General features: G+C 42.0%; 1 protein-coding gene across 5 annotated transcripts in view; it reads left to right on the top strand.

Moving 5' to 3' along the window:
- Positions 1-24,874, top strand: part of LOC115014292 (glutamate receptor 2-like) — a 91,906-nt gene that overhangs the window by 61,606 nt on the left and 5,426 nt on the right. Inside the window, exons 17-19 of one of the 5 annotated variants that reach the window (XR_003832884.1) lie at positions 5,417-5,531; positions 6,359-6,473; positions 9,900-10,030. Coding sequence is in view for 4 of the 5 variants with exons in the window: in XM_029441031.1 (XP_029296891.1) it covers positions 6,359-6,473; positions 9,900-10,034; positions 19,345-19,515 (421 nt within the window). In the remaining variant the exon portion in view is untranslated. Of the gene's footprint in view, positions 1-5,416; positions 5,532-6,358; positions 6,474-9,899; positions 10,035-19,344; positions 19,521-24,874 lie in introns of those variants that run through there. The other 4 variants (XM_029441031.1, XM_029441022.1, XM_029441047.1 and 1 more) reach the window with 4 other exon arrangements.

Here is a 24,874-nt window from a genome sequence, read left to right as displayed (position 1 = left end):
CAAAGATATATAAGTCTTATCTACAGATTTAGATCATTCTTAGATTTCCTCTGGTGTAAGTTAGTGAAACTTTTAAACAAAAATGAAGACTGAATAATTATTCGATGCCCTAAATCATTCAAACATTCTTAAAAATGATGCTGTGTTCAACTTATGTGGAATAATTAAACAAAATAACCCAAAGTTATTTTTCTAACTTAGTTGGGTGTTTCACTATGGGAGATATGAACCATTCCATACCACTCCTGAACTGCATAAGCTCTCTCCAATCCTCAACGCATGTTGACCAGGGTAGCCTGGTGTTTATTACAAATCACAAATATCCTGTACTGACACAAAGTGGCCATGATACTGGTGGAAGAAACACTCAAACTTTTAGGGGGCTTGTATGCCATTACACCAAATAGATGGCCTCCACAATTCAGTGGGACAGCCTCTGGTGGAATAATGGCTTGCCTGTATGGGGAGTGGCCCAGGACTTAAACAGCAGATAAGCTTTCCTGAATCCTTTTGTCCTGCTCATATGCACATGCAGAGCCCACACAGGGCATATTGTGTGAGAATGGTGGTGGGTGAAAAGCTGAAAGATCCGTATTTGGGGAAACCTATAGGCTGAATCCAATTTAGGAACAAAATCTGGCTTGGGCTGCAAGTACAAGAGCTGGTGGGTCCATCCATTGATGGAAAGCCACAATGCAGGAAATTGTTATTTAACCCTGAACCCTGAAGTTGATCACAAGGGCTCAGTTGAAAATCCCTCTTTATAAGAAACCCCATATCTCAATGTGGACAGGGCTGCCTCCACACACACACTAAATACCTTTGGGGCTGGTGAAAGGCCAAATGGGTTGGTTTGATACTTGTAGGCCTTTCCCTGGTAGGCATTCCTGCAAATTTCCCTGTGCGAATGTGATGTGAAAATATGTGTCTCATATCAAATCAATAAATGAATGGCGTCTCAGTTGTGGCCTGCTAGTCAGTCTGTTGTCCAACTGCCTGCGTTCTCACCCCCCCCCCCCTGCTTCCCACACACTGCTGCAGCAAAGTTAGTCTTAGGTACCTGAGGTGCACAGAGGATGTGTTTTCGGAGGGTAAGTAGAGGTCAAAGGCTTCTCCTTCCTGCTTCCTTCCTGCTGCTCTCCTTTATGTTTTCCATGGCTGGGCTGAAAAGACAATTGGTCAGGTTGTTGGCCCATCATTTATGCTTTCTGAGCATCTACTAGGTTCTGCCCTCTCAACTAAGAACCAGAAAGCCAATCAATGCATTGCACCTCAGGAGGAGTGCAAGATGAGGTCATTAACCACACAGATCATCCCAGAGCACATGAGCAGGTGACCCTGAGTCCAACTGTTGGCCCATCTCCTCTATGATTTTTGCCTGGTACACAGGAAGCAGTGTTACAGCATTCAGAGAGCACACTTACTGTGATTTGTATCTGTACATCCTCTAAGGAGGAAGCTGAGAAGGATGAATGTTAGCCACTGAAGGCTCAACTGTTGGAGTTTGGCCAGCCCCAGCTTACCCATCTTGTCGAACTCTAGCTTTGAGCACCCTCTTGAAAGAACTGGATCAGTTACAGCCTATTTCATTGACTTGGTGTGCTTTCACCTAACTAACCTGTTTGATTTGGTAAAAATAACTCAGGTACAATTCATTTGGGCTGGTGTAAAAGCTGTTAATCAAAAATAACCAAACCAAGATCGCTTGACTCCGGTGTGGTTTGTTTGTGCTGTGAAAGCAAACAAACCAAACAAAGGATTTTATGATAGCCAATATGTGTTTTTTAGTATGATTTCAAAAGCTAAACTGCTAATAAAACTATCTGCTGATTGTGAAATCTGTTCAAGAAGCGATCTTATAAATGATCTGTAGAAGGCCATGTATATAACTTATTTCTGCAAATCATTTGGTAACTATGGTAACACGTATGCACGTCAGCACGGATATTTTATATTTTATCACACATGGAGGCACATTGAAGCTGGGCTCAAGCACTTTGACCATATGCTTTAATTCAGTATTCTCTATGACTGAGTGTGGCTGTGTAGACACAGCAATAAACACTCTATAGTTCTAGTTATTGCTTTGGCATGTTCTGAATCTGCAGTGGGAGGCTGCTTGGATGCTGTAGGGAGAAGAACTTGCCGTCCAGTCTGCTTTTGTTTCGTTTAGCTAATTGACTCATTCAAGTGATGCCGTCATAAATTAAATGTTAGAGTGTACAGACATATCAAATTTCAGTTAAACAATGTTGGCAAATAGTTCGACACAAATTGTTGTCTATTGAACTTGACTAACCCAGCTAACCAGGCAAAGCCCAATGACATGCTACAGCTGATCGAGAACAACAGGTCTATGCACTGCCAAAACCTTCCTGGTAAAACTCATATTTCTGTGTTGTGTGAATAGCCGATATAAACAGACTATTTTGACAGTTATTGTTTGGGTCACATGGCGTACCGAAAGAATTTTGAATACCGAAGGGAATGTCCTGTACAGAATGGTTTGGGACAAACACACGTTCTGTTACACCCCTAGCGTCCATACCTATTTTTAAATGGTTCCCAATGGGAAAGAGTGCATGCCGGAGAAAAAGGGCCCTCTGACTTTTTTGTGCTTCTAGTTGAAAATCTCTCAAATTTTCAGAAAGGCACTGGAGTGTTCACTGTCGCTCCTATCATACAGAGTTTAAGGCCCTGTCACACAGTTCCGTATGGCAGAAACGTATGTTGGCGCATATGAAAATGATCATATACAACGTATATGAACGTATACAGAGCCTATTGATAGCGTATCACGTACTTACAAAACCTATCAGAGCGAATGGCCAACGTATTCGACGAATGCCCAACAGATGCATAACGCATTCCTAGCGTATTCCTTCACCGTATGGCGGAAACGTATGCGGAATGTCGATATATTTGTTTAGACCAGTTTTTTCTTTGTGAGCTCTTTGTTACAGCAAAGAAAAGTAATATACACATGAAAATCATTAAAGTGCTGCATAAACTTCTGGCAGTCACCGGAATTTGATAAAATTCCTGCAGGATGACAATCGCCAAAACTGTCCACTGAACAAGTTACCTCTCAGAGGTGAAAGCACTCTTATTCAGCATGCAAACTGCATTCGGGGACGTATACCTTAACAGGTCATCTGTTAAACACATATCCAAGATAGCCTTGGTGAGCTGAGGGAGCTAAGTATAGTTTTTCATGGGAAGAGTGCAATAATGACTTTGGGGGGGATGGGGTTTGACTGGTATGTCACTAACAGATGTTGTGTCAAACGAGCTTCTGAAGCATTTCCCATAGTGAAAACACAAAAGGAAGTTGGAAAAAAAAAACACTTTATTCTACAAGCTTGTAACTTTCCTACTATCTTCCAGGTATTTAACCTCGAGTGAGACGAAATTGCACAAGCCAGGATGCTCTACCACACATTCACTATCATGATCTGAAAACAAAACCGAAAGAAAATGGCAAACTATTTACATTGAATGGTTAGATTTGATCATTTTAAAATATAACATATGATATATGTTTTATACAGTGTAAAGATACAGATGGATACCAACAATAAATTAATATATTATGTTATTTGTATTCAGTTGGATTGGCAAGAGGATGCCCCACCACCAACTACTAGAATAATCTTAACTTTCTTCAAAACAGATTTCACACCATTGAATAGCATCCATTCCAAATACATTTAATATGATTGTAAAGTGACCATAATATAGATAATATAACGTATGCATAGTTAATATTTGATACATAAAAAGCTATATATATTGGTGAGTGTTATTTATTATATCAGGATATAAAATAATCCTGATCAGGGTGAAAACCAAGAAGAACCATAGTTTGACTTTGCATGCATGAAAATTTAGTGTTTATTTACAAACTTGATTTGCTCCTAATCTATCTGCCTCACCAAAGTATTCATGACTCTGACCGTGTGTTCTGCTGAAATGACAGTTCCAGTGAATCTAATCATGCAATCATTTACCATCATTTTATGTGAAGCTGGCTGAGAAGAGGATGATTAGTGTCGTCAGTGATACAGGCAAATAGTTTGACTGTGATAGGATGGGGAAGTTGATTATATGTCTATGTATGGTTGGGCTTTGATGGCATTACATGGAATCTAAAAATATTGAATTAGCTTAATAAATCTAAAACTCTTTCAAATCCCTTATCTAATATTATTAGGGTCAGTTTTGAACATTTGAAAATAAATTTAAAAAGCGTAAAAATTCTGCACTTGAGATTTGAGGGCTAGCCTATTTAAAAATGACTACAAATTAAAAAATATGTATCTAACACATAATATGTAGACTAATGACTTTTGTTAACTTTTTTCTTTGAAATCTACCTTATCCAAAGTGAGTGTTCCTCTTTAAAATAAAAAGTGTACTTTGGCTTATTTCCCCATCAATGTGTTTCTACCTTAACCTAACAATTTTAACCTAACTACAACATTACACAGTCATTTTCTGCGATGCTTGAACTCAACTAAAACTGAACCAAACTCTTAGCAGTCAATTCTGAAACACAAAATAGCTTACCTTTAACTTAAATGAAAACTATTGTTTAACTAACTAACTATTTTGGATTTATTTTAGTTTGGCTATCAGTTCTAACAGTCATACTCACATTGGAACATGGTGACATCACTAAATATGGGGAGGTCAGATGATCACACAGGTTGTAAACAAACTCCCAGGTTAGTCAAATGTTGTACGAGTAAATGAAGGCATGTGGTAAAATTATTACCAAATGTCTCTGTTGTATTACCCAAATTCTCTGTATTTAGACGTTTCCTTTTAGTTTGCTTGTTTACAACCTGTATGATCATCTGACTGCTTGTTTTTGTTGCCCTGTTCAGTGCTTTTATTTAGTGATGTCACCAGATTCAAAATCTCAATTACTTTGGTGAGTGTGTTATGTAATGTGCCATAATAGTAACAAAATTTACATTGTAAGATATAAACTGCAGTTGGCAACATCTGACATTCCAATCGGCTAAAGAAACGGTCAATGCCAGCTAACAATAGGAAGTTGATTCATGCAGTTTTGTATAGTGTTCTTTGATATTAACAAAGAGCAAGGAGCACATTTGTTATAATCAATCAAAAATACAGCTATCAGAACTTAATCCTGTCTATATGGTTCTATAAAGCCAAATCAAGTGATTCTGATTTAGACATATTAATCAACATTGTTATTTCCATGGGTATTCAGCAGGTTGAGATTAGCTACTAAGACATGCTAATCATATAAAATACTGATGAGAAGCATTCCAGCTGTGTATATTCTGTTTATGCGAAAGATTTCATGCTGCTAGCATGCATACCAGCAGGAGGACTGACATTCACCACAACTCAACTGCTAACAGCCACTGTGTTCATGTAGAAATGCTGTGAACCTGGCGGTGTTAAAGTTGAACGAGCAGGGGCTGCTGGACAAACTGAAAAACAAGTGGTGGTATGACAAGGGAGAATGCGGCAGCGGAGGAGGGGAGAGCAAGGTTAATACACACACACATACACACACACACACACACACCAAAACACAAACATGAAGGTACACTGGGTTATCAGAAAAAAATAAAAATGTAAAGAAGCAGCACAGTTATAACGCCACTTGTGAAGGTAGCAGTGTTCTGTAGCTATAGAATTTCACAGACACTTAAGAACAAATGCATACTCATAGATGTTACATATAGATACTATATTTAGTAGTTGTTGATAAACACCACCAACAGGTAGCGTTCTAGTCTGTGCTGCTTCTTCCAAAGATGTGTTGCACCCTGTTTGGTTGAGGTCAGGGTTAGGGCAGACTTCAGGGGCAAGGTCAGGGTCAGGTGACCTCATACCAGATGGCAGCAACAGTGCAGGAAAAGGGCTCTTGATAAATAGTTTGTGCATCCTGGACAAACTCTGTTTATCTATGGCTCTGGCCTGGAGGAATACTACTGCTGAAAAATAGAAAGGCTTTTCACTGCAGCGCCTCTCATTCTCTGTCTTTGGGGCCAAACAGAGTGTCCCTGGACTTCATTTTTGCAGCTTTGTCTAAATATTCACAATAAAAATGTTAGCATTTGACACTAGATGGGAAGAGAACTTAAATTTTTGCTCTCGAATGCTCTTCTGCTAAATTATAATCAAACCTTTCGGCATAGTATTTAAATTACAAGTAATGTGACAAAATATTATAACGCCAAGCTTTATGTGGGATGACGTAAACATTAGCAGGCCCTGTCTTGGTCGCTAGACTAGAGTGTGAGAATTGCTGCCCCACTAATAACATAAGATAACATTGATAATGATGTTATTTATGTTATTCCCATTAAAGAGTGCCAGTAAACCTTGCCGTATTGAAACTGAATGAGCAAGGGACCCTAGACAAGATGAAAAACAAGTGGTGGTACGATAAAGGAGAGTGTGGCTTCAAGGACTCCACCAATAAGGTTAGTTGTCTATGTCTGTGGATCAATCAAATACACTGTCTGCTCACACATTTAACATGCACAGTAAGCTTGGTTCTATATGTATCAGGAAAAGAAAGCTGTCTGCAATTTAAGATTACAATAGCCCCATATGTATATATGTGTAAACTTAAAAAAGAAACCTGCACAGTATGGTTAAGTACAGGTTAGTTCCAACTGTATGTAATGTCAAGGACACCCCCAGGTTAAATCATGGAGGTTCAACTGTCCTGAAAACACTGGCCCTGTTCACACATGGGATTAAAATGTGTCTTGGGTGATCCGATCACAAGTAGACAGCTTCAAGTACAGGTGTGAATGCACCCAAGATGTATTGACGATACATTGAGATCCGATAGCTCAGACCACATTTGGAGGTGGCCACATTCTTTAGCATTGTCTATGTAAATGTTTCCTGCGCCACATTAAAGGACTGCCTACTCAACTGACATCCTCTGCATAAGCGGGAGTAGGTACTCATTCCCACGCCAGCGTCAAAGTGCGACAACAGGCAACAACAAAAGGCAAAATGGATAGAGATATATTCCAAGTGTGTCTAACATCTGATCACAAGTGGTCAGTTGAGATGCATGTGGAAACGCATTATCATGCCAAGTTGTCCACTTTTAATCGGATAACATATGGCGCATGTTAATGCCAGGTGTGAACAGGGCCAGAGTGGAACTTCTCAAGTTAAACTCACTGTGCATTAGCAGTTAAACTCACTAATGGGTTTGTTTTGTCTGTTTTAACACTTAAGTCTGTCTGTCTGAAACCCTATGTAGACACTAAGTTTTCAAGGTAATGCTTGCGAAGTAAGAGATAGAAATTGAGATTTTTTTAAATCACACATTATATACACAAAACAAGGGTAATGTGTTTTGGACTTGGCAAGGCAATCTTTTTGTTTGTTAGTTTTCTGGTTATTTGTTTCCCCATTTCCGAGGGTTTATGCATGTGGGTCTCTGCTCTACCTAAGGCTGAACAGCCCACAGACCTTCCAGGAGGCGGCATTTTCATTACGGGATGAAGCACCTGTATTATACATATTAGGTTTAGATTTGTTTAGATCAGTATATTCATTAATCTCTTTGGCCCTATTTACCCTTGACTCCTCAGACCCAAAATTTAAAACAATTGTTAAGCACTCAGTTACATGAGCAGTAAAATAAGGTCAGTTCAGTGAATTCACCATCATCAAGGGGAGTCGATCCTAGCGGCAAAGTAATTCTGCAAATGTTTGCATGCAAGATTCTTGCTGTTCAGAGTTATATCCTCATAATTGTTTGCACATATTGTAAGTCGCTTTGGACAAAAGCGTCAGCTAAATGAACTGTAATGTAACATGTTTTAACTTACCATCCACAGTAGCTTGTCAACTAGCCCCACAAGTCATTACAACTAAAGTTTCCAGCACAACCTATTTCACAAAGACTCGCAAATGAATAACCAATAAGTGAGCAGTGACTGAACAGTACAAAAAGAAAAAATGTAATAGATTAATTTATCATGTAACATCCAATTTAGTAATAACTGTTGTGGTTTGACAATCCTACTAGAGGTGAGAAAGATATGTTTTGTAAGGAAATCTTGATCTAAAGGCAAAGGTGTCTATACCTATTCTGAATGGCCACAATGGAAGGCAGCGTGAAAAGCTGCCAATGACATGGAGAGGAGAGACTCAATGAATCACAGCCAGAATCCATCAGTGATGCTGGCTGTCAATGACAATGAAAGTGGTAAATTATATAGTATATGTGATTTGGCTGACTACACCTTGCTATGAAGATTAAAGGAAAGCAAGAGTTAGGTATGTAACTGGTCGCAGGTTGAGTATTTAATATAAACAAAGTAGCTTTTGACCTGGGATTAAGTAGGACATCCCTGCCTACATAAGCCCACGTCATCATTAAAGATGTCCCGAGTGACAGAAATCTCTGGTGGTCATCAAGGTCAGGGAGTTCCCAACATGGCCCATGCGTGCTGTCGTATCATACACATACCATTTAACACCTTGTAGGGACAGCGAGCATCAGGTCTCAGGCCTCCTCCGGGTGACAAAATGAGAGTGGAAATAGATGGCATCCCGTCCAGTCCACTGCTGGCATTCTGCATGAAAGGCAAGGCCCTGCTGTCACTGGTGTGGTGAGAAAAGGATTTGGGGTCTTGCCGGCGTTGCTCCTCAATGTATGGCTGGGAGGGTGGCACAGAAAAAGTAGCTTTTTAACCTGCCTGCCTAAAGAATGCACTAGCAGGAGTGCCTGCAGTTGGAGCCTCATCCAAGAGGCATTCTTTATGTCTATCTTATTCGTTAGTCGGGAGCGAATAGGGTGAGCGAAACTCAGATCAAATCAACTCTTTCAGTGATGAGACACAAAGGACGTTTTTTACCCACAAGCAAAAACAAATACTGGGGAGCATCAGGTCTGAAATAGGAGCTTAACACTTTAATTAGCAAAAGCAATTGTCAGGTAGCAATGAACTTACTACAACAAAGAAGTTGTCTACCTCTATGGAGAAAAAACAAAAATCGTAATAAAATGTTTTAATAAAAGCCTGAAAACACTTGAGAAAATGACTTTAAAGCTAATCTTGCTCGCGGAACTTCAGAGCTGGCTAAAACACCTGCGATAGCCTATCTGTAACTTTACGTGCAGGGTATACCGGCAAAATCATTGGTCTGTCTGCTAATCGCAGTCCTTGGAGGACAAAACCGTAGCTACAACCATGCAAATACAGGGCTACTAGCAAAGAGTCACTGGCTATATGCCTTTTTAATTTTTAAGCTATTAGTTTCAACCTACATTCGCGGACTACCTGCGAGCAGATACAAGGGACAACTTTGATAATTATGCTTATGTAGGCAGGTTTGCCCTACTTCATCCAAGGTCACATGTGAATTTGTTGATAATAAATACTAAACCTGCGCATGCGTAAGATGGATAACCTCCAGAGTTAGGTACTGCCTCTGGTTAGGAAGAATTAAATAGAATTACAGTTTCCATGGTTCTATCATTTATGATAAAATTGTAATCATCAAATGAACTAATGAGTTTTGTGAACATAGTGACATCACTAAAAGGAAGTCAGACATGTATAAATACAGTACATTCAAAGGTACATACAGACAAACTGATAAAGGGCAAGAACGGGTTAAGTGTGTGCAGGTCAGGTTTAGAGTAGTTGTCTATGACTCTGCTATCCTAATTTAAAGTTGTATTTATGACAACTTCACTAGGTGCCGATGACATATTTGTTCAGTTTAAAGTTGCCAAATAAGAAGAAAATGAAATTGTTCACTGGTAGTATTTCAAATATTACAGTTAGCTGTTAACATAAAAACACTCCACTAAAACTTTTTTCTGGGTGGCTGTCCTCTGTTTTTGCGTTTGTGTGTGTATGACCTAGGAGAAGACCAGCGCCCTGTCTCTCAGTAACGTAGCAGGAGTCTTCTACATCCTCGTTGGAGGTCTGGGTCTGGCCATGATGGTAGCACTGGTAGAGTTCTGCTACAAGAGCCGTGCTGAGGCCAAAAAAATGAAGGTACTTTTTATTTCCAAATACTTCACTTTATATCTTAGATATAATTAGTATTATAGTAATATTATTAGTTTTATATCTTCTACATGTAGGATTTTCACTGAAAATACCATCTGATTCTGAATTTCTGGGATGAGTAATGTTAGAAAACAAATAAACGACTTCCAAAGAGAACACCAGAAAAGCAAAATCCTGTGTGGTTAATGTGATATGTATTGTAGCATTTCCAGTCCATACCACATAGAAGCGAATTGTATGTAATAAAACAAAATAGTATGCCAGTGTTTTTATGATGCTACTTTTTTAATTGAGTTATACTTTATACTGAGATGAGATGTTTATACTGTTTTCATCTTCTCACTCGCTTAGTGTCTGTTTCAAAGTATCTACAAACAACTTTCTGCACCATCCACTGACTATGATCACAGTCAATGCTGTGAGCGGTTTTGGTCTGGTGACCACTCTCACTGACTACTAATGTTGTCTGTTTCTGGTGGTCATTCAGTGTTTATGATCCTTGCTGATCCCACTGATGTAATATTCCCCACATGGGCCTGTTTTTAGGGTGTTGAATTGAAATTGAAAATTAGCCATATTAGCCATTACATTACAGTCCTTGCTCAGGGGCACAATGGTGCAGCCCTGGTATTAAACTCCCAACCTTGCAGTGTTTGGGAGGCTTACCACTACTCCACTAGGCCGTCACCACCACCCAGCCAGTATGAGCTTTGAACATACACTAATAACTATTATTTTTGGTTGTAGATGAGATGCAAAAAAAAAATCTTATTAACAAAAAGCTCTGTGATTGCTTCCCCATCATGATGAACCTTTGCTTCCGAAATGCATGAGGTGCTTGGTTATACTTGCAAGTCTAGTTATTAATATTATTAATATCGTTTTTAATTAACTAATGGACTTCACTCTCAATGATGAAAATGTAAAATTTTGAGTGAAAGTATTTGAGCCTGCAATTATTTTTGTTTTAAATGATTATAATAAGTATGTTTTGGTTCATAACTCACTAACCCCACAACACACATTCAAATACTTTAATACCGAGGGATCTGGTGAAAGAACGGGCTGCGAACCCCCTACACTGGGAGACACCTTGCTCTCTATTTAGCAGTGCTGACAGTTGCTGCCCAGTCCTGCATACTTAGTAAGCTTCCTTTCAAAGGCCTCTTTCAAGCAATCTTCCCATGGGACTGTCAGCTCCAGCTGCACAGCTTGCTTGGTGGACTCCGACACAAGGACAATGTCCGGTCGCAAGGTGGTTGCTGAAATATGGTTTGGGAAGATCAGCTGCCGTTCAAAGTCCTCCAACAGCTGCCAGACCCTTGCAGAGGTCAGGATGCCTGCAGATGCCTCTCACGTCCTCCTGAACTAGGCGCCACTTTTCCTTCCCTCTGATGGTGTTCATTTTGGGATATGGAAAGGATTTTAGCCCAGCTCGGATCCCTACTGCAGCCACCTCTGTACTGGACAGCTTCCCTGGCTCTTGTGACCTTGAATTCCTCCCCCAAGGATTTGAAGGGCAGTTGGAGTTTGTTTTGATGTCCGTAGAGTGCGATGCTGTATCTCCTGAGATGGTTGCTGACCCTCCTCTCTAAGGTTTCGACTATTGAGATTGGAACTGCATAGATGAGGAGAGGCCACAGGATTCGGGGAAGAATGCCATACTGATACACCCAGGCTTTGGACTTCCCAGGTCGGCCAGACGTGTTCACGGATTTCAGCCAGCCATCCAACTCTATGCAGGTCTACTGGATGGATATTGTGTGCTTCAGAGAGCTGTCAAAACCATCAGACACTGTCTCACTGCTTTAACGTAAAAACAACCTCATAACTACTTTCTAATTATAACTATTATCAATTAATTAAACATTAACTAACATTTAACCAACAAACAAAACAAAAAGGCATCAAATAACTAGCGCCAACTGTTGCGTAGCCTCACTTTGATCAAGAAGTCATTCAAAGACTACGGCCAACGGCCAACTAGCACATACGTTCTTTGTCTGCATGAGAGGAAATATCTCTCCATATTAGCAGGCGGCGGTATTCTGTATTCTTTATTCAAAAAAGGAAGCCGTAAATGTGGGCTGCAGATATTCAAGCCGTTGTAATGACACATATTAAAACAAAGCAGTGTTTTGCAACCATTTTCACACCACTCTCAATTATCACTTATCTTCATTCCAGCTGCCCATGTCCTTGTAAAAATATCTGTGTGTAGGAATGTTTAGATGAGATGAAGATGAAAAATGAGAAGAGCCTCTGTGTTTGCCCTCTTGACTTAAGTTGAGCTTGTTTTCCTTAAGCCAATCAACATGCTGAATTGGCCGAAAAGCTGTAGACAAGGGCCGACAAGGGCCAACAGTGCGGGACAAAACTAGAGCGACAGAAGCTTACCGACCACCTGACATTTACCAGCAGCCGACTGTATGCTTTGTGTGTCTGGGCCTTAAGGGTTAAGTTCAGCAATTTTGTGTTTAATTTGTGAATATTATTAAAAGGTTTTGTATGTTATCAAATGTAGAAAAAACAACAGCATTTTATTATCATTATGGCATTTATTAATGGCAATATCGGCATTGTCTGTTGAAAACCCATATCTGTCAACAACTAATACAGCATTCTATGCAATTCTATGCAATTGATCCAATCAGATTCCATATCCACATGCTTTTTGTAGTCTTATTCATCGTTCATTATTCTTGCTTGAACCAGAGATTGATATTTTTGCAGATCTGTGCATTGGTGTTTGCAGAACAGTGTTGTTGTGAGATTGGTCAGAGTGTGTCTGAGAGGGTCCGTCAGCACTAACTGACATAGGGGACTTTTTTCTGGACTCAGTACTTGACTTGGCTTTGGAGTTGAGGGTGTCTCAGGGGGCTGGATTTAAGTTGGTTAAAAATGTGTAGTGTTCCCTTTTGAAAAAGTACAAAAGAGGGCCTTTAGGTCAGGTAACAAGGAGGAGGTGAGGATTGTACAGAGGGAGTTGAGGTGGAAGATAAGTGAGGGAAAGAACAACCTTCTTGATCCCAATCAATCTGGTTTCAAGACAGGCCACTCAACTGAGACTGCCCTCCTCGTCACTAAGGAACTTCACACTGCTAGAGCAGCTTCCCTCTCCTATGTTGTCATCCTTCTTGATCTTCTGCTGCGTTCGACACAATGAGCCACCAGATCCTCCTCTACACCCTCCAAGAACTGGGAGTCTCAGGCTCTGCTCAAATCCCTTTTCATCTTGGCGCCGCTCAAGTGGCAGCCTGTTACAGCAGCTCCTACTCACTGCTGAGTAGTTTCTATATTATCGTATTTTTTAGTACTTCTTTTTTATTTTCTTATTTAAATTATTCTGTGTTTACTGCTCAGCAACCTGTCTGGAAATCATGGACACCAAACCAGCTATTGCACTGGTTTTCTTCTTACTTTTCATGTTACCAACTGTGACCGGGGATCGCACGTGTATCCAGCGCATTGTTTACACCAGGGACCAGCTGTTAGCATCCCATAGCATGGTGGTGCTAACCGGCGAGAGACCCGATGTTTCCCGGTAGCTGAGGAGAAAAAGAAGAGGACGTCGTTCCGGGACTGAGCTGCGGGCTAGGAAGCGTCGCTATAGACCTGTCCTTTCATCCATTGTAATGGAATATATACGTTCACTTCCCAATAAGATGGAGCATCATGGTATTCACAGAGACCTGGCTAACCAAGCTAATACAGGGCACTAACGCCACATTGGATGGTTTTCATCTGATACTGGCGGACAGGACGAAAGAGAGTGGTAAGAGGAAAGGAGGACGGCTGGCTAGTGTTTGTGAATGATAGATGGTGTATCTCTGGGCACATCACTATTAAAGAGCAAGTTTGCAGTGGGGACGTTGAGCTACTGGCTGTTAGCATGCGGCCATATTATCTGCCTCGGGACTTCTCGCATGTTATCGCGATATCGGCATGTATTCCCCCTTCTGCTAACGCCGATGTGGCTTGTGACGTCATCAACTCCACTGTAAGCAGGCTGCAGACACAGCACCCAAACGCCCTTCTTCTGGTCTCTGGTGACTTTAATCATGCCTCTCTTTCCACCACTCTGCCCACATTCAAGCAATATGTCACCTGCCCCACCCGACACAATAAAACACTGGACTTACTGTAGGCCAACACCAAGGAGGCATACAGCGCATCACCTCTCCCTCCCCTGGGTAGATCAGACCACAACCTGGTACACCGCCTGTGTACAAACCCCTTGTATGCAGACAGCCTGTGATCACACGCACGGTGAAGAGGTCTGAGGAGGCCCTGCAAGACTGTTTTGACTCCACTGCATGGGATGTGTTCACGGACTCTCATTGGGAGGACATTAACAGCCTCACCGACTGTATAACGGACTATATTAACTTCTGTGTGGATAACGTCGTACCTACCAGGACCGTACGATGTTTCCCTGACAACAAACCATGGATGAATCCTGAGATAAAGGCTCTCCTCAAAGACAAAAGTGGGCTTTTAGGTCAGGTGACAAGGAAGAGCTGAGGATTGTTCAGAGGGAGCTAAGGTGGAAGATCAGGAAGGGAAAGAACACCTACAGGAAGAAGATGGAGGAGCAGCTGCAGCAGAGGAATGTTAGCGGTGTCTGGAGAGGCCTGAAAGCCATCTCTGGGTACAAGGAGTCAGACTCTCAGCCCAAGGGGGACCTAAAGTGGTTGAATGACTTGAACATCCTAAATTTCCCTCGGGATGAATAAATTATCTATCTATCTATCTAACATTTTCTTCAATATATTTGATCAGTCCGATGCCCCTCTCTGGCTCAATCCCGTGCCGCAACCTCCATTGTTCTTATCACCAGTGAACGACCCTGCCATCTCCACCCTGCCCCCTCCCTCAACCTCCACTGTCAGCTACTTCACACAACCTCTCTGTCTCCTGGTTCTCCACTCGCACACACCCCTCCACCCACTACATGCACTTTGTCCCTCACAACCAACCAGGTGAGGAGTGAGCTCAAAAGGTGTAAGGCAAGGAAGGCTGCGGGTCCAGATGGCATCAGCTCAAGGCTCCTCAAATCCTGCGCCGACCAACTGTGCGGGATTGTGGCGCTATTATTCAGCATCTTGTGTGGTACCCGTGCCAAACTTCAGTTTGCCTACCAACCTGGCTTTGGGGTGGATGATGCAGAGATCCCTCTCTCACCTGGAGAAGGCTGGGGGCACTGTGATAATCATGTTCTTTGATTTCTCCAGTGCCTTCAACACCATTCAACCCAGGCTACTGGGGGACAAGCTGGAGTGCTCGAGGATGGATCACCACCTCGCCAGCTGGATCCTGGACTACCTCACCAACCGTCCACAGTATGTGAGGACCCGGGAGTCACTCTGACACGATTGTCTGCAGCACGGGGGCCCCCCAAGGAATGGTTCTGGCACCGTTTCTCTTCACCCCCTACACTGCAGACATCACCCACAATACAGCAAAGTGTCACCTGCAGAAGTTCTCTGACGACTCTGCTATTGTCGGCCTCATCTCTGATGGGGATGACAAGGAGTACAGAGAGCTGAAACAGGACTTTTCCCTCTGGTGCCAGAGGAACAACTTCCTGCTCAACGCAGGGAAGACCAGGGAGCTGGTGGTGGACTTCAGGAGGCACCATCATTCCCCCCCAACACCAGTGAACGTCCTGGGTATGGACATTGATATTGTAAAATCTTACAAGTACCTGGGCGTTCACCTGAACAATAAACTGGACTGGTCAGATAACTCTGCTTTTGGAGTGCAAGGGGCACTCCTTAAGACCTTCTTTGACTTTGTATATGGCATCTGCTATTTTTTATGGAGTGGTCTGCTGTGGGCAGCAGCATCTTGGCTGCTGACAGGGCGACTGGAAGAAGGCCAGCTCTGTCCTGGGGAGCCCGCTGGACACTGTGGAGGTGGTGGGAGACAGGAGAATGTCAGCCAAGCTGTCATCTCTATTGGACAACATGTCCCACCCCCTCCAGGACACTTTGTCCCCACTGTGCAGCTCCTTCAGTGACAGGCTGCTTCACCCGCGGTGTCTCAAGGAGAGATACCGTAGGTCCTTTCTTCCTGCAGCGGTCAGACTGTACAATCACCACGGCCCCTGGTAGACCACCACACCAACAAGAGTCTATTCTGACAGTGTGCAATTACCAATGCCTTGTGCAATATTCACTTTTTATAACTTTTGCAATTACACCATCATGTGCAATATTCACTCCTACACTTTTGTTTTTCTCCAATGACTGTACTTATATTATTGTTACTGTATTTTTATTCTATTTAATTGTTACTGGTCACTTTACTCTCTTTGCTGTAACAACGTAAATTTCCCCGTCGTGGGACAAATAAAGGATTTCTGATCTCTCCAAGTTACTCTGTAGGTGCGGTCCCTTAGGTAAAGGACCGCACCTACAGAGTAACTTGGAGAGTGTCTCTGTCAGAGCCCTGTCAACTCACCACTGGGGTTCCTCAGGGCTCCATCCTGGGTCCCCTCCTCTTTTCTCTGTACACCAATTCACTTGGCTCTCTCATTCACTCTCAAGGTTTCTCCTACTACAGCTACGCAGTTAACACTTAACTGATTTTGTCTTTTCTCAGTTACTGCAGTTATTGCTGTTCGGAGTCTTATCCTCAGGTGCCTTTAAACAATCTCTGAGTTAAAGGCACCTGACTCCCAGCCCAATTGTAAACCTAAAGTGGTTGAATGACTTGAACACTTTTTTCATCAGATTTGATCAGTTATGTCAGGGGTGGGGAACCTCCGGTCTCCGGGCTGTATACGGCTCCCGAGACCATTTGATCCGGCCCTCGAGGTAATTCATAAACACACGCAAAAAAATCAACTCGAAAAAAAAAAGAAATCTAGACAGCAATAGACTGACGATTGACTGTTTTTCCTGGCCAAGGTCAGGGTCTTTCAACACAACACAACCGGAACGTGTCATCACATAGTCATGTCATGTCAAAAAACTTCAATTTTAAACGAGACTGTCATTGACATCAGCGAACGCAGCATGGCAAGTGTAAACAAAAGGAAGGAGTTTGGCCCAACAAGCAGCTCTCTCCAGAGCGTAACATACAAAAATGGAAAAATAGATCGGTAGACCACCACACCAAGAACAGACTATTCCACCACTGCTGTGCAATTATCACTGCCATTTACAATACTCACTTTTTATAATTTGTGCAATTATCACTGCCATGTGCAATATTCACTTTATTTTCTATCAACCACTTGGTACTTTTTTATTCTATTTAATTATTGTGTACTGCCTTTTTACTTCATGTTATTTTGCTGTGACAAGATACATTTCCCCGTTGTGGGACTAATAAAGGATTGTTTTCTGATAAAACAGAAAGATACATGGGATAAAAAATTTGCTTTTTTGCATAGCATATAAGAAAAGTGAAATGAATGGGCTGTGTCTAAAAAAAAATGTGCAGAGGTTATGAGTTCAATAATTAGTATGGCCCTCGAAGGATGTTGTATATAAAAAAAATGGCCCTTGACATGAAAAAGGTTCCCCACCCCTGTTATGTTATTACCTCACCAACCGTCCACAGTACGTGAGGACTAGGAAGTGTCATTCAGACACGTTAGAGGGCCTCATCTCTGATAGGCACGAGGGAGTACAGAGAAGTCACCCAGGATTTGGCTGTCTGGTGTCAGACGAATCACCTCCAGCTCAACAAAGGGAAGACCAAGTAGCTGGTGGTGGACTTCAGAAAGCGTAAACATTATCCCCCAAACCAGTGAACATCTAGGGATCGGACATTGAGATGTGCAATCTTCAAGTACCTGGGTGTTCACTGAACAATGAACTGGACTAGTCAGACAATTCTCAATTGCTCTCTACAAGAAAGAGCAGAGCAGATTTTATCTGCTTGGGAGACTTAGGTCTTTTGGAGTGCAGGGGGCACTCCTGAAGACCTTTTTTGAATCTGTGGTGGCATCTGCCATCTTCTTTGAAGTGGTCTGCTTGGGCAGCGTCATCTCATCTGCTGACAAGAAGAGGAAGGCCAGCTCTATGCTGGGAAGCCCTCTGGACACTGTGGAGGTGGTGGGAGACAGGAGGATGGTGGCCAATCTGTCATCCCAGTTAGACAACATGACATTACAGTTCATTTAGCTGACGCTTTTTCCAAAGCGACGTACAAAAAGTGCAAACAATCATGGGGATACAACGCCAAACAGCAAGAATCTTGCAAGTACAACAGCTTCAAATAGGTACAATCCTTTAAGTGCAGAACACTATCTTCAAATAGGCCAGTTTGAAATGCAACACACAGAAACAATAGAATACAAATTCAACTAGTAGCTATAAATAAGCCAAACCAATATAAGTACAACATACAAAGAACAGTTATTTTGTTTTCTTCATTCGCCGAGGTGCAGTCGAAACAGATGAGTTTTCAGACTGCAACGTGTCCTACCCTTCATGACACTTTGTCAGCACTGGGCAGCTCCTTCAGTGCTTTACCAGAAGAAACCTGTACAGTCTATAAAGCACACAGACAAATGTATAATTTGTGATATTGGGCTATATAAATACATTTGATTTGATTTGATATTTCGAGGTCGTGTTCACTGACTCTATTTTGTTAAAGAAATATATATTTTGGATTTCTTTCTTTTGAGATATTCTATTATTTTGATATCTCGTTCAGGGATTGATAACAGATGAGTTTGTGTTTTTCTTTTTTTCTCCATTGTTCTATATATTTGTCTTTTAATTTTGTTTCAAAAGTTTTGATTGATGAGGTAGACTAGTGGCTAGTCCAGCTCTGAGGCCTACTGACTGGTGTTTAGTGTATCTTAGAGCCAGGTGGTCCAGGGGGTAAACCCTGAGATGTCTTTATGCAAAGAAAATTGATCAGAGAGATTAATTTTTTGCCAAAATGTAATTAATCTTTTTTGGTTCTGCAAGTTCTGCTTTGCATGCATTGCTAGGGGTGTAGGAACAAACTTTAAATATGGTTTTACAAAGTTCCAATTGTAATTTGTCATGAAGAGTTTCATTCAAGTTTTTAAATTCTCGCTTGGAAATATGGCCCAATATTTCCGCTCTCTCTATTATTTCTCTCTCTCTCTCTCTCTCTCTCTCTCTCTCTCTCTCTCTCTCTCTGCAATCCAATTTTGCAGTTATCTACTATTGGTGCTATCAGTACTCAAACTATTGTTGTTCCGCGAATCAATTATAAAAACAGTCACATGGCTAAAGAGTCATCATTGTTCCATAAGCACAATCAGTATAGTAATAACAATGAATTTATTTTTGTTATGAAGGTGGCAGCCAACACATTGTCCTCCCCCCAGCACACAGGAAACTACACACACACTTTGTCTTCTCCTCAACATGCCCCCAACTTCAACCTGCTGTCCCCCAGCCATCAGCCAAACTACGCCACCTATAAAGAGGGCTACAACGTTTACGGCATTGAAAGTGTCAAGATCTAACACGGGTAGGAGAGTGATGATTGATGGCTAAAACTTTCCTCACCTCAGTCATAGACACTGTTTAGACTATTAACTTTTAATTGGCATTCATTCATACCATCGAACAACAGCTGCCTTAACATTATGGTAGTGCATAGCAGCTTCAATGACAAACTGCATTTTCATTGGGCCAATAATGCAAAATGGCACTCGTGGAAAACATTTTATTTTAAACGGGCATGCTTCTTGTTAACCTGTTTTTGATTGTGAAACTAAAATACAAAATTCCCTCTGTCTTCCGGGGGCTCAAATGCTTCTATTTTCTGGTAGGCTGTTAATGAAGTGTTTAGTTTTAATAACAGTTATTGAATAAAATGGCAAATGGAGATTATTAATGAAATTAAAACAGTAACAGTATTAAAAAAGAGCTACTGAGATAAATAGCTGATTAAGATCAGCTGGTCACCAGCATGACTCATCATTTAAAACGGCAACAAATAAGTAAACAAACATTGTATTGGACATTCCAAATCAAAACAGACACTTGTCAGCCCAATCTTTATGTTTTCCTTTTTCTTTCAATGACAAAACGAATAGCCTTTTACTGTCCAAAGACAAAAATGTGATGCTACGTTTTAGTTTGGCTGAGCTCCAAGCTGCTGCTTTGGTATCATTAATAACCATTTACATGGAATCGTTATGCTTATATAAATGATCACAACAATGAGGCAAAAGTTGTCATTGAGGCTGGTTGATATTGCTGAGTACTGCATACAAGGTATCTGGTCAAAACTGTATATGGCTGTGATACTCCTTTTTCCACTCATTACCCAACAGCTCTCAGACCTCCCCTCTTAACCACTCCTCATTCCCTCTCTGCACTCCTCTGTCCTTCCACTCCTGTCTTCTGTTCTCATTGTCTTCTTACCTGCCTTCACTTGTCTCTTTTTACTTTGTTTACTTCCCTGATCAAATGTTCTTCCTTTCTAGACAATCATCCTCTTTTATGGACTGACTCATTGGCCAATCATTTCCATCTGTCTTAATGTCAGCTTTTCATTAGGCAGCTCCATGATTTCATTTTAAAGATGGGATTGTTTAGACTGGTAGCATCATTAAAAGCTTAACATCTTTGTAGAACAAATGTTAGTGTTGTACCACTTTATTACAGTGATAAATACCTCTGTTCCCTTTGAGTTGATTTACTTGTTACAACACATACAGTATGAGATATCAAACCCCTGCATGGCCTGATTGAAGACACCTCTATTCACACCTAAAAGGCAGATGACCTGTGGTGACATGTGAGGTCCAGACTGCACATTTATACTTTAGTCACCTCAGTCATTGCTTACTTCATATGCTTAGCAAAGAACGCGTGAACCGTCCCCCCGGTAGCTCACCCGGTAACTCGGGTGACCATGTACAAAGGCTGAGTCCTTGCCACAGCAGCCCGTGGTTCGGGTCTGACCCGTGGCCATTTGCTGTATGTCATCCCCCTTCTCTCTCCCCCTTTCACAATCTACATCTCACTATCATTAAAGGCATAAAAAGCCCAAAAATATAACTTAAAAAAAAGAACACGTGAACCTACAGAAATGTTGGCAGTAGCAACAATAACCTCATTTGATATGTTGGCTACTTGCAGAGCGCACATTTTGTATCAAATGCTCTCTTAGTTGCTTAATGTATTATTGTGTTACTAGAACTACCCCAATAAGTTCTAAAGATAAGCAGGCAAACAAAAAGTTTCAATTGGCCTCCCATGAGTGTGGTTTTTCTTACAAGGAAAAGGACTAGCCTTGACTGGCCTGACTGGGAATCATCACAACTAGGGAAGTTTTGGCTGAGCCCAAGCACTCAACCCTAGAATGGTGGTTCACGTTTGTGGAAAAGTGCTGGGAAAAAACCTCCGCCACATGGTACTACATCTTCCCCTCAGGAGATCCAGCTTGGCCTGAGTCTGATGGCGTAGAGCATTTGTCAGACATTCCTGCACTTAGCTGGTTTGACTATATGTGATATGTTAAATGGTTAGAGCCAGCTGCTGTCTCTCTATGGTGCTGCAGATCAGTCGTCTTGCATTGGGTTCCCGGAGTTATTTACGTGCGCAGACTCAGCATGTGTAGAGAGAACAGTTGCAGTGGGTTATCGGTTACAGTTTCGGTTATGACAATTGTATATATACTATACCGCCATAATTGTGTTCTTTCTGCTAAGAAAGGAGGGAAACTTTGCCCTATTTTAGACATGTGAGTGTTTCTCTTGTGAAAGAGTGCAGGTTGCACCTGTTATTGGTGGCTCGTATGAGGGAAATTTTCAGTAGTGACTGTTTACATTCATTTAGAATCCCTGTTTTTTTGTTTATTAACACATAATTCCCTAAGTCTGAGTCTAGTGCTTGTGGCTCTTTGTGGTTTCTTTTATACAATTGTGGACTACTCCTGTCCACGGTCGGGTAAATGACGGAAGAGGGATAGTGCAACAAACAGGCTTTAATTCAATACAAATGTTCACAACAGACAGGGGCTCTGCAGCTCGTTGGCTCTGCAGCGCGACTTCTCAGCTGGGACCCAGCCTACTGCAAGAGAACAGAACCAGGCAATCACCATGCATTTATTATGTGATTGATTACCGTAAGTCACTTCCCATGCAAAAGTTGTGATCTATAAAAAAATAACTCGATGGAGAATATACGCACTTGTACATATATTGGAGATGGGAAATTTGTGATGCAGATTGTGAGATGGGTGAATTGAAGCCAGATTGTAAAAAGTAAATGTGAGAGGCATCTTCACATTACACGTTACTTATAGATCCATCCATCCATCGTCTACCACTTATCCGGAGTCGGGTCGCAGGGGGCAGCAGCTCCAGTAGGGAACCTTAAACTTCCCTTTTCCGGCCACATGCGCCAGCTCCAACTTGGGGATCCCGAGGCGTTCCCAGGCCAATGTGGAGATATAATCTCTCCACCGAGTCCTGGGTCTTCCTCGGGGTCTCCTCCCAGCTGGACGTGCCTGGAACACCTCCCTAGGGAGGCGCCCAGGTGGCTAGATGCCCAAACCACCTCAACTGGCTCCTTTCAACGCAAAGGAGCAGCGGCTCTACTCCGAGTCTCTCATGGATGGCTGAGCTTCTCACTCTATCTCTAAGGGAGATGCCAGCCACCCGTCTGAGAAAACCTATTTCAGCCACTTCTACCCGCAATCGCATTCATTTGGTCATGACCCAACCTTCATGACCATAGGTGAGGGTAGGAACGAAGATCGCCCGGTAGATCGAGAGCTTTGCCTTCTGGCTCAGCTCTCTTTTCGTCACAATGGTGCAGTAAAGCGAATACACCGCTGCTCCGATTCTCCGGCCAATCTCTCGCTGCATTGTCCTCAGCAAACAAGACCTTGAGGTACTTGAACTCCTTCACTTGGGGGTAAGGACTCATTCCCTACCATACATGTAGGAAATCCACCGGTTTCCATGGCCAAGCCATGGCATCATGTATCTTGTAATCATGTAAGCATCTTTGTGTTCGAACATGGTGTTTGTTATGGCCATTCCATGACTAGCACAGGAGTCCAACAACAAACAATGTTCAGGTTTAGATCAGGCAGACCGAATACTCCAAACTGCTGTTCGGTGCATAGGCACAGACAACAGTTTGAGTTTTCCCCCCATAACCCGTAGGCGTAGGGACCAACGTAGCGGCGCTCAGCCAGGGACTTGTAAAATGAAATGTAAAATACATTTTATTTTGAAAAAACAAACCATGGGAAGTGACGCATCTAACGAATGAGTTCGCATTATTGTTTGTTCATTGTCTATACGATGCGCGCGCCACCAGGACGCTGAGCTGATCCTGGGTCAGTCTGTAACAAAAGAAGAGGGCGGGCACTTTCTTATCAAGTTGACACTCATTGGCTCATGAAGGTTGTAAAAAACCCATCGAAGCTCCGATTGGCTCAAATGAATTGTCAATCTAATGCTGAGAGCCTGCGCTAAAACCAGGACGTGTCTGAACCGTGATGAGCGCACAAGATATTAAGTCAGATTGCAACACCTGTTCATGGGCTTTTATCGATGTGACGATGTTCACGGAGGATATCTTTTTACCGGAAACGAACGTGGGGACATCTGGCAATGGCTATATTTATGAGGCTTTATAGCAAGGGTCTCAAACTCAATTTACCTGGGGGCCGCTGGAGCTAGAGTCTAGGTGAGGCTGGGCCGCATCAAATATTCCACAAAAAAAGGGTTTCTATTATTAAAAAAAAAAGTACAACTGATCCAATCTTCTCAATCTTTGGTAATAACAGTTCAGAACATGAACGGTTCTTCAGAACATATGCTTTTCTAACCTACTCCTTGCTGCCAGAGGCCTGGCAGCGCTTCCTGTTACACAGCTGAGCCACATTTGGCGGGAGGAAGCAATGGAGACCCTCAGTATGGCTTGAAGATGTTCATCAGTAAGTTTGGACCTGTACTTTGACTTATTAAAGTTCATGGTGGAGAAGAGCTTTTCACACAGATATGTGCTCCCAAAAAGGTACATGGTCCGCTTGAACACCCTGGAAAGCTCAGGGAAGGTGGGGGGCAATTCTCTCAAATATTGTCCAAGCTTGTCTGCTTTTCCACTCACCTCCCTGAACTTGGCTTTGAGTTCAGAATTGCACTGCAGGTCAATGAGCTCCATTTGAAGCACAGGAGGGGCATCTTGCACATCGAAGGAGAAGAGGTCAGCAAAAAATAGAAAATTGACTTGTTATCCTGAGCCACAGCCGTGTGGAACGAGTTTGGCCAACTCAAACTTCAAATCAAATTCCACTCAATATAACATATTCATAGCACAGTCACTATCACATTCCTTACCGCCGAGCACAGAAAGAACAGAGCGTCAGTTGTTTTTTAATTATATTCTAATTTTCCTTCATATATCATCAATTATGATTTAATGTGTCCATGTGTTTTGACAATGCAGGGTTGGGAAAAAATGCTGTTGGCTTTCATCAGCAGAGGTCTTCGTTTGAGGGCATGCCCGACCAGGGGCAAGGGCAACGTCATTGGAGTTGCTAAAAGGCGTATCAGTGACTGATATTTGTGCAGCAGCCAGTTGTTCTCAATTGGGTTAGTTCTGTTAAGCCTTCTAGATGAAACAGTTATATGTTTGAGCTTGGTCTACAATGCTCTACTGTTGGAGATTTGCCTCGTTTATGGCTGCTTTTGGCGAGAATTTATGTATATATATTATATGTGTTGTACCGAGTGAATCTACTGAATAGGAATGTAATGCTGAATATAATATCATTTGTTTCCTGAAGGATAGGAATGAGTTACACCACCATAATTTAGTTAGGCCACACAAAAACGTGATATCCTTTATTAT

Source organism: Cottoperca gobio, chromosome 1 (genome assembly GCF_900634415.1).
Source record: "Cottoperca gobio chromosome 1, fCotGob3.1, whole genome shotgun sequence".
Taxonomy (NCBI): Eukaryota; Metazoa; Chordata; class Actinopteri; order Perciformes; family Bovichtidae; genus Cottoperca; species Cottoperca gobio.
Note: the sequence above shows the minus strand (reverse complement) of the source record. Positions and strands in the feature narration are given on the sequence as shown.